Raw genomic sequence first — 13,845 nt, 5'->3', positions numbered from 1 at the left:
CCTGATTTTTAGTGGTTTCATTTCAGAAAGAAAATAGAACCCCAGGAATTTTAATTCTGAGTTTGAAACCCCTGTGAAGAAAAGGTAGATCAATTAGGTGGGAGGGTTACAACAATTTTGAAAATTTTCCGTTGTGCGTCACGGGTTTATTTGGGGATTTGACCCAAAACCGCTCGCTCTCGGCCTAGCCCTCTCCGATACAATGGAGAGAAGCCGCGAGCTCGCATCTGCAAGGGGGGTCGAACCCCAATATCCTGTTTTACCATTATAGATACATTTAAGGGTTTACAAGTTAAAATTGAATACAAACACTACCAAAGGTAAATCATCAAAAGTATACACAAAAAAACCACAAAGAAATACAAATCCAAATCTTGCAATACGTTAAAAATCCAAAACCAAATCAATACAATTTCGATTATACAAATAACAAACAACATAATACACTTATTTACAATGGGGGAAAATAGGGGACGCGTTTCATCTTTTTCACACTCCCCCCAAAATGATGATAACTATCATTATTTTTCACGTAGGAATCGCGTCCTCCTCATTGTCAGCCTTTGTTTCCAACAATGATAAAAGCTGCACTGGGCGGCGAATCACGTTACCATTAGCTACGCGAAGCAGACACGAACGTACAATTCCATCGCGGCCCGGTTGTAATTCCGTTATTACACCTAGCTTCCACATGTGCTTTGGAAGTTTTTCGTCACCAATTAACACGACTATATCTTTTTTCAAACCCGTTTCGTTTTTCGGCACACGTACGTGATGAGCGGTTCTCAGCTCCCGCAAATACTCTTCTTTCCGCCGCCACCACAAGCGATTGCTGACACTTTCCCGGTGACGTAGTCTTTCTTCGATGCCCCTTTGGTTTACCGGAATGTGAGCTTCCGCTATTCGCAACGGAGGCAAATCTGTCAACCTTTTTCCCGTGATGAAATGCGCTGGAGTTATCGGGCTGGGCTCGTTCGGGTCGCTATACGTGTAACTAATTGGTCGTGAATTAATAACCGCTTCTGTTTCCGTCAAAATCGTTTCCAATCTCCTGATATTTTAGCGTAGCGGGTCCGAGGACCTTTCTTAATATCGTCTTGGTAGACTTGACCAGGCGCTCCCAGTGGCCGCCCCACCAGGCTGCTCTATCCGCTATATACTTCCAGACGATGCCGCGGTCTCCGAAGAATTGACGTACTTCTCGCGTGTTGATATTCTTCCATAATAACTGAAGGTCTTTGTCGGCTCTTTTGAACGTGGTTGCGTTGTCTGTGTATACGATGTTGGGGACCGATCGACGGGAAACTATTCTTCGAAACGCCATTAAAAATTCGTAAGTCGAGAGTGATGGTACCAATTCAAGGTGAATAGCTCGCGTTACGGAGCAGGTACAGAGAAGAATGTAGGCTTTTTCCATCTCCTTGCCCATCTTGACGTGAATTGGCCCAGCGAAATCTAAGCCGACGTTTTCAAACGCTGAGGTTGCTTCTAACCTTTCCTTCGGAAGTGGCGCTTCTGGAGCTCCACACGGTTTCGCTCTTAGTTTCCGGCATATTACGCAACGATTTATTATGACGCTCGCTAATTTTCTGGCAGCTATAATCCAATATCTGTTTCTCGCTTGAGTTATGGTATTCTGTACACCTGAGTGCATAACATCTTGGTGACATTTATCCATTAGTAGTTCCGATAACCTGTTGTTTTTATCCAGGATTATAGGATGTTTTTCTGATTCCGGAAAACTGGACTGATCCAGCCTACCTCCGACGCATAGGAGGCCATCTTGATTTAAACGAGGCTTGAGCGTTAAAATCTTCGACGTTTTTGATACCTTTCCATCCTTTTCCAGACTGTCGATTTCTCTTGAATAATTTTCAATTTGAGCGCTTTTCAATCACGTGACCTCTACTTCGCTCATTTCCTGAGCAGTGACGGCGCCTCTTTCGCTTTCCTCTCTCCTTAGCTTTTGTACCGCTCTTAAGACTAACGCTGTTCTGCGGAAAAGTTTGACTGCTGAGCTGAAATCGTGGGCGTTTATCAGCTGACCGACACGGGGTCTTTCTTCGCAAATTTCGGCTGCGACGGATTTAATATTTTCCTGCGGCTCCTCCTCGTCCGCGTCCGGCGTGATCGACCTCTCGGGCGGCCAGTTCTCCTCCCCTCCCCATAGCCAATTCGGGCCTCCGAACCACATCTGGCTTCCTGGCAACTCGGTGGCCCTTGCGCCTCTCGTTGGAATGCCCGCGGGATTTTCCACGCCTGGACAGTGGAACCAATTCGTCGGGTCCGTCAAGTCTCTGATTTCTGTAGATCGATTTCTTACGAATGGTCTTCGAATGCTGGGTTCTTTTTTCACCCAACTTAGGGCAATAGACGAGTCGGTCCATAAGAGCAATGCGATGTTCTCTTTTTTGAATAAGTCCTTGACGTTGTTGATCAGTCTTGCGCCGATTAGGCATCCCATCAACTCTAAGCGCGGTAGCGTAAGTTTCTTTTTTATGGGATTCACCCTTGTTTTTGAGGCGACGAATGATACGCCTACTTTTCCAGATTCGGTGGTATATCGAACGTATACCACTGCTGCGTACGCCTTGGCGCTGGCGTCGCAGAAGCAATGTAACTGCAGACTGGTTACTTTCTCTGCCGGGAAGTAACATCTTGGTAGCGCGATTTTCCTTAATTCCGGCATCTCCATTAGCCATCGTCTAAATTCCTCGGCGAATTCTTTCTGTAGTTCCGAGTCCCAGCTGACTGACGGATTCTTTTGCTCCCAGAGTCGTTGGAATAGAAATTTTGCCCTGACCGTATATGGCGAAATGATGCCGACGGGGTCGTAAATGCGCGCAACGGCGCTTAGTACGTGACGTTTCGTTGTCTTTACGTTCTGAAGGACGTCTAGTAAATTTGATAAGTCGAAGGAAAATGTGTGTTTCTCGGGGTTCCAGAGTAGTCCGAGGATCTTCTGATTTTCCGCGCTGGCTTGGCCTTGAAATTTGATGGTTTCGGTTCCACCGTTCTCGATTTCTGTCCCCCACATCTTGAGCAATTCTGGAGAATTAGTCTGCCATTTACGCAGAACCATGCTGGCTTCCTTCAATATAGCTGACATTCTCTTCGACAGGTCGAACGCCTTTTCTGGGGTGGCTGCTCCTCCGAGAAAATCATCGACGTATAAATTCTCGTCCAAGGCTTCCGCGGCTTCCCGGTCTGAATCGATGTATTTTCTGGCGTGGGTTTTGATCGTTATTGCCAGTAGATACGGCGAGCTTGTCACTCCGAATGGTACTCTGGCCATTTGAAGTACCGTGAATTCGTTTTCCATGACCTTGCCCTTGGTGTCTTCCTTGGCCCATAGGAATCTGACGCTGCTTTTCTCCTCTTCTTGTAATCCCACCTGGAGAAACGCCTTTTCGATGTCCGATACAATGGCTACGCGGTGGTTTCGGAATCGTAGTAGGAGTTTCAAGAGATCTGGGTTCAAATTCGGTCCACCTGACAAGCAGTCGTTGAGAGAATTTTCGCCCTTGCCCTTGGCCGACGCATCGTAAACAATTCGTAGTTTCGTCGTAGAGCTCGCTTCACGACGTACGGGCTGATGCGGTAGGTAGTACGTCCCGGGCGGCATCTGGTGTACATTCTGGACGGGCTCCACTATTCCTAGCGTCATCTGTTCGTCGATAATCGCTTTGTACTGCGTGTAGAGGACTGGGTCTGCGTTGAACCTTCTTACTAAGCTCTGCATTCTCTTGGTGGCCATAGGTAAATTGTTGGAGAGTCTCTCCTTCGGTGAATTCCAGGGAAATTTAACGTAATATCGGTTGTCTTGAAATACGACGCTGTCTCGAAATTCTTGAATTACGTCCTCTTCCGCGACATCTTGTTCTTGGTCCGTTTTTATTCCAAGCGTGTCAAGTTCCCAGAACGATTGCAGCGTTTCCGAAATTTTGACGTCTTCCACGCTAACCTTCATGACGTTTACGATATTGCTTCCGATTCCTCGGTAAGCTGTAGCTGGACCTTGTATCGCCCACCCTAACTTCGTTTCTAGGGCGACAAACGAATTTCCAAATCGCTCCATTTTTCCGCTCACGATTTCCCAATAGAAATCTCCTCCTACGAGAATGCCGATGCTTGAACTTCCGGGCGCTCCATTGGTCAGTTCTTCCGCTAACTGAATGTCTCTGGACTGGGCGAATTTCTAGATTTCTCGGCAGCTGGCTGCGGTGATGGCGTTGCAAAGGTATGGAACGACGATGGCGGATATTTCGATTCTTGATCGGGGATTCTTGGCGTTTACGATCGATACGCGGACGATTTTCCTTTTAACTTCTTCGGCCTGATTGTTGGCGAAGCTGTTGATTGAGATGACTTTCTCTCCAACGACGGGTAGCTTTAATTTCTGGGCGATTTCTTCCTTTATGAAAGATGCTTGGCTCCCGGTGTCTAGAAGGCATCGAACGCGCTCCTCGGCTTCAGGGTAGGCGGGGTTCACGGCAAATGCTTGGGCGGTTTGTAACAACACGGTTTTTTCGCACGCGACTTGGGCTACGACTCTTCCCGCGAGTTGATCCGACTGTTTTTCGGTTGATTTCGGCTCCGTATTACCCGAATTCGCGCAGTTTTTATTTTCAGGTTTATGACACCTGTTTTTAGGGCACAAGGCGACGTTGTGCTTCCTCCGGCAAATTTTACACGTGACCGATCTTTGACCGCAATCGCGAGCTGCGTGGTTTAATCGAATACACGCGTAACACCTACGCGTTTCACGAACAAATTTATTCTTCTCCTCTAACGTGAATCTGTCGCAATAGGAAGTGGCATGCGCGTCTGCGTTACAAAACACACAAAATAACCTTTTATCGCCTACTTGGGTCGCGAGAGTCGAAGTCGTTGACGGGTACACTCTACGGCGCGCACCGCTTTCGTAATCACTTTTTTCCGAATAAACGAAATTTTGCCGAAAACCTTCTGACTCGCGGTCTCTTTTCGAATCACTATTACCCAACATGTGACAGGTTTCTCTACCTTCTACTTGTAATCTTAAAAACCTGATAAAATCTTCTATGTCCCATTCGGACGATTTTCCGCGACGCATACTGTAATTTAGCCTGATATCATGGGGCAAACAACTTACTAAGTGGGAACAAATCGAATCGCTGTTGTGAGATACATTTACACCTTTAGCTTTTAGGCTTCGAATGTTAATTTCGACAGAATCGTAAAATTTACGCAACGCTTGAAAATTATTAGAGTTCGGAATAGGTTGCAATTGTTCTAGTCTCTTAAAAAGTTTGTGGCTAACCAAGTCGTTGCGATCGTACCTACTCTCTAAAATGTCCAAAGCTACGTTATAATTTTCATCGGACGCGATCATTTTGGATCTCCTTCCAAATAGGAAATTAAATAGTCAAACTTATCTACGACACGTACTAAGCGCCGTTGCGCGCATTTACGACCCCGCCGGCATCATTTCGCCATATACGGTCAGGGCAAAATTTCTATTCCAACGACTCTGGGAGCAAAAGAATCCGTCAGTCAGCTGGGACTCGGAACTACAGAAAGAATTCGCCGAGGAATTTAGACGATGGCTAATGGAGATGCCGGAATTAAGGAAAATCGCGCTACCAAGATGTTACTTCCCGGCAGAGAAAGTAACCAGTCTGCAGTTACATTGCTTCTGCGACGCCAGCGCCAAGGCGTACGCAGCAGTGGTATACGTTCGATATACCACCGAATCTGGAAAAGTAGGCGTATCATTCGTCGCCTCAAAAACAAGGGTGGCTCCCATAAAAAAGAAACTTACGCTACCGCGCTTAGAGTTGATGGGATGCCTAATCGGCGCAAGACTGATCAACAACGTCAAGGACTTATTCAAAAAAGAGAACATCGCATTGCTCTTATGGACCGACTCGTCTATTGCCCTAAGTTGGGTGAAAAAAGAACCCAGCATTCGAAGACCATTCGTAAGAAATCGATCTACAGAAATCAGAGACTTGACGGACCCGACGAATTGGTTCCACTGTCCAGGCGTGGAAAATCCCGCGGGCATTCCAACGAGAGGCGCAAGGGCCACCGAGTTGCCAGGAAGCCAGATGTGGTTCGGAGGCCCGAATTGGCTATGGGGAGGGGAGGAGAACTGGCCGCCCGAGAGGTCGATCACGCCGGACGCGGACGAGGAGGAGCCGCAGGAAAATATTAAATCCGTCGCAGCCGAAATTTGCGAAGAAAGACCCCGTGTCGGTCAGCTGATAAACGCCCACGATTTCAGCTCAGCAGTCAAACTTTTCCGCAGAACAGCGTTAGTCTTAAGAGCGGTACAAAAGCTAAGGAGAGAGGAAAGCGAAAGAGGCGCCGTCACTGCTCAGGAAATGAGCGAAGTAGAGGTCACGTGATTGAAAAGCGCTCAAATTGAAAATTATTCAAGAGAAATCGACAGTCTGGAAAAGGATGGAAAGGTATCAAAAACGTCGAAGATTTTAACGCTCAAGCCTCGTTTAAATCAAGATGGCCTCCTATGCGTCGGAGGTAGGCTGGATCAGTCCAGTTTGCCGGAATCAGAAAAACATCCTATAATCCTGGATAAAAACAACAGGTTATCGGAACTACTAATGGATAAATGTCACCAAGATGTTATGCACTCAGGTGTACAGAATACCATAACTCAAGCGAGAAACAGATATTGGATTATAGCTGCCAGAAAATTAGCGAGCGTCATAATAAATCGTTGCGTAATATGCCGGAAACTAAGAGCGAAACCGTGTGGAGCTCCAGAAGCGCCACTTCCGAAGGAAAGGTTAGAAGCAACCTCAGCGTTTGAAAACGTCGGCTTAGATTTCGCTGGGCCAATTCACGTCAAGATCGGCAAGGAGATGGAAAAAGCCTACATTCTTCTCTGTACCTGCTCCGTAACGCGAGCTATTCACCTTGAATTGGTACCATCACTCTCGACTTACGAATTTTTAATGGCGTTTCGAAGAATAGTTTCCCGTCGATCGGTCCCCAACATCGTATACACAGACAACGCAACCACGTTCAAAAGAGCCGACAAAGACCTTCAGTTATTATGGAAGAATATCAACACGCGAGAAGTACGTCAATTCTTCGGAGACCGCGGCATCGTCTGGAAGTATATAGAGGATAGAGCAGCCTGGTGGGGCGGCCACTGGGAGCGCCTGGTCAAGTCTACCAAGACGATATTAAGAAAGGTCCTCGGACCCGCTACGCTAAAATATCAGGAGATTGGAAACGATTTTGACGGAAACAGAAGCGGTTATTAATTCACGACCAATTAGTTACACGTATAGCGACCCGAACGAGCCCAGCCCGATAACTCCAGCGCATTTCATCACGGGAAAAAGGTTGACAGATTTGCCTCCGTTGCGAATAGCGGAAGCTCACATTCCGGTAAACCAAAGGGGCTTCGAAGAAAGACTACGTCACCGGGAAAGTGTCAGCAATCGCTTGTGGTGGCGGCGGAAAGAAGAGTATTTGCGGGAGCTGAGAACCGCTCATCACGTACGTGTGCCGAAAAACGAAACGGGTTTGAAAAAAGATATAGTCGTGTTAATTGGTGACGAAAAACTTCCAAAGCACATGTGGAAGCTAGGTGTAATAACGGAATTACAACCGGGCCGCGATGGAATTGTACGTTCGTGTCTGCTTCGCGTAGCTAATGGTAACGTGATTCGCCGCCCAGTGCAGCTTTTATCATTGTTGGAAACAAAGGCTGACAATGAGGAGGACGCGATTCCTACGTGAAAAATAATGATAGTTATCATCATTTTGGGGGGAGTGTGAAAAAGATGAAACGCGTCCCCTATTTTCCCCCATTGTAAATAAGTGTATTATGTTGTTTGTTATTTGTATAATCGAAATTGTATTGATTTGGTTTTGGATTTTTAACGTATTGCAAGATTTGGATTTGTATTTCTTTGTGGTTTTTTTGTGTATACTTTTGATGATTTACCTTTGGTAGTGTTTGTATTCAATTTTAACTTGTAAACCCTTAAATGTATCTATAATGGTAAAACAGGATATTGGGGTTCGACCCCCCTTGCAGATGCGAGCTCGCGGCTTCTCTCCATTGTATCGGAGAGGGCTAGGCCGAGAGCGAGCGGTTTTGGGTCAAATCCCCAAATAAACCCGTGACGCACAACGGAAAATTTTCAAAATTGTTGTAACCCTCCCACCTAATTGATCTACCTTTTCTTCACAGGGGTTTCAAACTCAGAATTAAAATTCCTGGGGTTCTATTTTCTTTCTGAAATGAAACCACTAAAAATCAGGGGGTTGTAGTTTTCAGTGTAAAATAAGATGAATTCCATTTCAGGGGCTCAACGCACCTAAATAACTTTGTCGTCGGCATTGTTTATAAAACGACGAAAACGTACTAATTTGTATATTTTCCTCAACTCCCATATCCACCTTACCTGTTACAGTATATCACTGTTTTTAGTAACAGCATTACAGCATAAGTTCATAACTTACATTTGATAAGTATGACATTTTATCTAATGAGAGCTTGTCACAGAGCGACCCTCGGAGCGACCACATCGAAGTACGGACTAATCTAATCACGAATCTACAATTAATAATCTACGCTTAGATTGCTGTTGGCCACAATAGGATCCCGTGACTAGGAGCACTGATTTTGTTAAATATGACGTCACAGTGTCGTCTGCTTTGAGACAAGCTCTCATTAAGGATTTAAACTAATTGGCACACTTATAAGAGATAACTTATAAACTTATGCTAACAGGTAACATTTATTTCTATTATAGATATGACGATTCTGTAGAGTACAGTTTAAAGGTGACGCGTAGATCAAGCGTGGGAAAGTGCCAAGAGAAACAAATGCAAAGAGTTCAAATTGTAGGAAAAACGAAAATTAAAAGGGATTAGGTTTGTTATGAGGAATAATAAACATGTTTTAATTACCAATACTTTAACAATCATGATTGGACTTAAATTTTAAATAAGGTTAGCTGGTAAATTGATAAAGGAAACCATAAAAATACAGTAGAACAAGTACCTTTTGGCTACTTTTTAAATTATTTACTGGAGATCGAGTTAGGCTTTTTACACACACAGAAATTTGTTTTTGTGTAAAATTAGAAAATACATCAACATTTAACCTTTTTTTTGAAAAACGGCTATATTTTTTACTTTTTTTGGGACGTTCACAAATACGGGATAATATATATATTTTTAAGTGGTCCGCAACCTGCATTCTAAAAACGAGTAGGGGAAACTTTGTGTAGACATATTTTTATCAGGCAAAAATCGAAACGTGTATATATGTTAAACAAAAGAGGGTGGGAGGGAGGAAAACGGTTCGTATATTTTGACCTATTTTATTTCACAGCAAGAATAGCATAGTATCCATAAGCGTAAAATTGAAAGGAATAATCAACCCAAAATTAAATGAAAACAGTCTTTAAGATGGTCAAGTTCTCACTTAACTGGGCCAGAAAATGTTATATCATTTAAGAACGATAGATTATAATTTTGTATAATAAATAATAGAATTTTGTCCGGTTTGGCGTGCCATAGAATAGGTCGAGCCTAATCACCCCCTTTTCCAAAAATGAGCTTAACCCAGTCTGAGTTCGGGACGGTCTAGGTGCCTTCCCCCCTAATATCGGGTAGAAACGTTTTTCATATTTCAAGGGGTTTAAATTAGTTTTTGCAGATCATGGGGGAACATCATTGAACTGTCAATTATTTTCATAACACCAGAAATTTAAAATATTTATTATCGTAAGAGATATTATAATACTAATGCTGTATGAGACAAAACGTGAGGTATAAATGACACGTTTGTTTGACAATTCTAATAAACATTTTTTATGTCAAAACATGAAACGCGGAACATAAGGTTGAAAAAGAGGATATCCCAAAAGTCCGTCCGCCCTTTTTCATTTCGAAAAATATTTTTACCAGTTGAAATAGGAAAAAAGACGTAAACAATTGTTGATCTTTTGAACTGCTGAATGAGGAGTTTCAAACGTTAAAGAAAATTTTAACACTGAGTGACTAAATTTAAAGGTGGGTAAAAATTTCGACCCACCCCACGAAGTTTGAAAATGACTAGGGAGAGCGCGAGGAAAACGACTAAGGAGAGAGCGAGAAAAATGACTATCGAGAGCGCGAGGAAATTGACTAGGGAGAGCGAGAGACGTGACAAGGGAGAGTGAGAGATTTGACTAGAGTGAGTTTTGATTATGGTAACCACACGGTGAGAATTTTGTCCGATTTTGCGTGCCATACAAAGTGCCGTGAACGATCTGTGATTGAGATAACATTTTGACGCTCGGCCTGAGCTGGCTCAGTTGAAGAAACATAAAATAGCGTCACCTGTATTGAGGACTCGCTCTCTTGATCACTCAAATTAACAAGTTGGCAAGCCAAAATATACCTCTCCTCGGAAGAATTGTCCCTAGTGCTATTAATTTCTTGAGATAACCCTTAAAGCTATATCTCCGCAATTTAGAGTTACTTGTTAAAAATGTTATCCCAGTTCTATCCCGCCCGGTATAAAATTTTAATTATAATTAAAATAATTGAGACGAAACGACCAATTTTAATTTATTCAGAATATCATAAGTTAAGTAGTTACAACAGTGAGTTAGACGTACTATAACAATGCACAATTGAATTTAACCCTATTTACGGTACAAGTTTGTCAGTTGAATATAATACAAAGCAAATTTTAATGAAAGATATATCTACAGAGGGTATTATAACGACCGTTCGCTTTTTGGTTTATAATTTTAACGGAATAGGGCTGATTTTAATTAAACGATAGTTTATTGAAATTTGGTTAAAAGAATATTCCCTAAGGCCGCGCGATAAATTTACGAGAATTATTTCCCGTCGCCGTTATATCGACAGTTGATTCGGGATTGCCAGAACTGTAATGTTGTGATTAGAAAATCAAATGGCAACAAGAGGTAACAAGATGTCACGGACATTTGAGTACACACAATCCCACTGATGTATTAACTTAATAAACCCAAAGAATTATTCGAGTTACCTGGTTTTGGAAATAAGGTGGCGGAACGCGAACACGTTAAATTAAATTAATTTGTATAAAAACCAAGTTTTCCGAGTTACCTGGTTTTGGAAATAAGGTGGCGAAACGCGAACACGTTCATTTAAATTAATTTGTATAAAAACCAAGTTTTTCGAGTTACCTGGTTTTGGAAATAAGGTGGCGAAACGCGAACACGTTCATTTAAATTAATTTGTATAAAAACCAAGCGTTTCGAGTTAACTGGTTTTGGAAATAAGGTCCAAGTTTTTCGAGTTACCTGGTTTTGGAAATAAGGTAGCGAAACGCGAACACATTAATTTAAATTAATTTTTATAAAAACCAAGTTTTCCGAGTTACCTGGTTTTGGAAATAAGGTGGCGAAACGCGAACACGTTCATTTAAATTAATTTGTATAAAAACCAAGCGTTTCGAGTTAACTGGTTTTGGAAATAAGGTGGCGAAACGCGAACACGTTCATTTAAATTTATTTTTATAAAAACCAAGTTTTTCGAGTTACCTGGTTTTGGAAATAAGGTGGCGAAACGCGAACACGTTCATATAATTAATTTGTATAAAAACCAAGCGTTTCGAGTTAACTGGTTTTGGAAATAAGGTCCAAGTTTTTCGAGTTACCTGGTTTTGGAAATAAGGTGGCGAAACGCGAACACGTTCATTTAAATTAATTTGTATAAAAACCAAGTTTTTCGAGTTACCTGGTTTTGGAAATAAGGTGGCGAAACGCGAACACGTTCATTTAAATTAATTTGTATAAAAACCAAGTTTTTCGAGTTACCTGGTTTTGGAAATAAGGTGGCGAAACGCGAACACGTTCATTTAAATTTATTTTTATAAAAACCAAGTTTTTCGAGTTACCTGGTTTTGGAAATAAGGTAGCGAAACGCGAACGAGTTAGATGGCACCTGTATCAATTGGCACGAAATTCAAATATGACAATCGACCAAATGCCCCACTTCTCGGGCTCCGACCCCAAAAAATTACGAAAATCCCGTCGAGGCTATAATAGTGCCTACCGATTGAGATATCAATCGCCTTTGTACCACTAACGTACCGCGAGCAATCGTGTGTACGGCAGCTGGTCAAAAAAATATTTAGTGGCACACTTATGCTTAACTTCTGGGCATAACAAATATTTAGGGTCACACTTATTTTTTACGCGCCTGTTCATACGTTATTGTTATTGCAGACAGGCTTTCAATGGAATGCGAATATAGCTTCAGCGCGTAAAGAATTCAGGTATGACGCGAAATGTCTAATTAACTCACTTAAAATTAACTTTTTCCAACGCGGCTGCAACCTAAGCTGGAATAGGCCTAGAAGTAACAAAACTGGTGATTTTTGATCAAATCTTACTTACCTACTTCCTGTCGTACGACGTGCGTAAAAAGGGCGTTAAACGTGCGTAAAACGTTGGGGGTCACACTTATTGTTACTTCTGGGAACACGTTGAAAGCTCGGCGCGAACGGCCTTGAAAAATGCGAGAGGGAAACTGGCGTTTAGAACTCTATAGACACGCGGATTTACCATGTCGGAATTTGCGGGGGTCCGCATACGCTGTCGAAAAAACCTCACTTAAAATTAAAATTAAGCAACGTAATTGCAAATCTAGGGTTAAGGGAAACCACAGCTATTCAAAAATATAACTATCATGAAAATCGGACTTAAATTAAAGAACGTTATGTAGACTTTTAGGCGAAAATATAAAACCGCGAAAATTGGGGTCCCGTAAATTAACCAGGAAACTATACTTAAATTTAATATTTACTGATATAACTGAAGTTGTATATCCGCTGAATCCTATCCTTACCAAAAATATTTTTTTAACGTTATCGGACTTAATTTTAAATAAAATATCAACCACACAAAGCGAAACCACAAAAAATAGTAAATTGGGCATTTGCCCAACTTCTCGGGCTCCGATCCCAAAATTACGAAAATCCCGTCGAGGCTATAATAGTGCTTATCGATTGAGATATCAATCGCCTTTGTACCACTAACGTACCGCGAGCAATCGTGTGTACGGCAGCGGCGGCGGCGGCGGCGGCGGCGGCGGCGGCGGCGGCTACACAGTACGTGATCGTAATACACACAAATCCCTAAGGATTGTGTGTAAAAACGTCTGAGCGTTCATTTCGGAATTCGCTCACAATTTTTACCCACCTCTGCATTACACTACGGAAATCTTTAACTTTTTTTTCAAAACGTATATATTTTCATATCAATGCTGTATATTAGGCCGTATTCTTAAACTAGCGAAGTAGATAAAAATAGAGGAAAATTTTAAATCTTGCATCTTTTAATATTATAAATTTTCGCATGTTTTAACTACATAATAGCAAATAGCCTCTTGGGTCTGTACTGTTCCATTATTTATAGTTCAAACAGGTTTGTTTACTAAAATAATGGCCGTCGGTTTATCAGAAGTAGAGCTAATTGAGCGATGGCATAATCAGCATTTGATATTTGATGACGTCAAATATTACATCAAATATGACGTCAAATATTACATCAAATATGACGTCAAATATTACGTAGGGTACGGATGACGCAATATCTGTGAAACAAACCGTTAGTGAAGAAATAGAGCTAGTGGCATACTTATGAGTAATTATGTTACCTAAAAAACCGCAGGAAAATTGGCGCGTATGCTAAAATCTTGACTACCAGCGGTGGGGTGGCGGAGTGGTTAGCACTTAGCCGGGTTCGATCCCAGCTTGTGGCACTGGGTGAAAACTCGGAACAGCTCCTTCTGCGTTGAGTTTGCAAGTTCTCTCCCCACTGGTTTAAGGGG

The 13,845-nt window shown here is 42.4% G+C and overlaps 3 protein-coding genes across 3 annotated transcripts; 1 reads left to right on the top strand and 2 right to left on the bottom strand.

Annotated features, from left to right (window-relative positions):
* Positions 1 to 528: 528 nt before the first annotated feature.
* On the bottom strand, positions 529 to 4,078 carry LOC149947783 (uncharacterized). The gene is made up of 5 exons (XM_090170964.1): positions 1,910 to 4,078; positions 1,762 to 1,862; positions 1,355 to 1,694; positions 1,199 to 1,310; positions 529 to 1,022 (listed from the first exon to the last, which is right to left on the bottom strand). Exons 1-5 carry the CDS (start codon positions 4,076 to 4,078, stop codon positions 529 to 531), a joined length of 3,216 nt encoding a protein of 1,071 aa, XP_090027090.1.
* A 120-nt stretch (positions 4,079 to 4,198) lies between these two features.
* Positions 4,199 to 5,374, bottom strand: LOC149947782 (uncharacterized). The gene has a single exon (XM_090170963.1). The coding sequence runs from the start codon at positions 5,372 to 5,374 to the stop codon at positions 4,199 to 4,201; it is 1,176 nt and encodes a 391-aa protein (XP_090027089.1).
* A 223-nt stretch (positions 5,375 to 5,597) lies between these two features.
* On the top strand, positions 5,598 to 7,758 carry LOC149947781 (uncharacterized). Its single transcript, XM_090170962.1, has 5 exons — positions 5,598 to 6,377; positions 6,425 to 6,525; positions 6,593 to 6,932; positions 6,977 to 7,088; positions 7,265 to 7,758. The coding sequence occupies exons 1-5, from the start codon at positions 5,598 to 5,600 to the stop codon at positions 7,756 to 7,758; spliced, it is 1,827 nt and encodes a 608-aa protein (XP_090027088.1).
* Positions 7,759 to 13,845: the final 6,087 nt, after the last annotated feature.

The sequence above is a fragment of the Leiobunum rupestre genome, chromosome 4 (genome assembly GCF_980474605.1).
Source record: "Leiobunum rupestre chromosome 4, qqLeiRupe1.1.hap1, whole genome shotgun sequence".
Classification (NCBI taxonomy): Eukaryota; Metazoa; Arthropoda; class Arachnida; order Opiliones; family Sclerosomatidae; genus Leiobunum; species Leiobunum rupestre.
Note: the sequence above shows the minus strand (reverse complement) of the source record. Positions and strands in the feature narration are given on the sequence as shown.

Excerpts from the sequence above, each read along its gene's own strand:
- LOC149947783 (XM_090170964.1), bottom strand. The coding sequence starts at position 4,078 with ATGGAGCGATTTGGAAATTCGTTTGTCGCCCTAGAAACGAAGTTAGGG. Across the intron at positions 1,863-1,909 it reads CTGCTCAGGAAATGAGCGAA|AGAAATCGACAGTCTGGAAA; the intron begins GTAGAGGTCACG and ends AAATTATTCAAG. Across the intron at positions 1,311-1,354 it reads GAGCTATTCACCTTGAATTG|AATAGTTTCCCGTCGATCGG; the intron begins GTACCATCACTC and ends GGCGTTTCGAAG.
- LOC149947782 (XM_090170963.1), bottom strand. The coding sequence starts at position 5,374 with ATGATCGCGTCCGATGAAAATTATAACGTAGCTTTGGACATTTTAGAG.
- LOC149947781 (XM_090170962.1), top strand. The coding sequence starts at position 5,598 with ATGCCGGAATTAAGGAAAATCGCGCTACCAAGATGTTACTTCCCGGCA. Across the intron at positions 6,526-6,592 it reads TGGCCTCCTATGCGTCGGAG|GTTATCGGAACTACTAATGG; the intron begins GTAGGCTGGATC and ends TAAAAACAACAG. Across the intron at positions 6,933-6,976 it reads GAGCTATTCACCTTGAATTG|AATAGTTTCCCGTCGATCGG; the intron begins GTACCATCACTC and ends GGCGTTTCGAAG.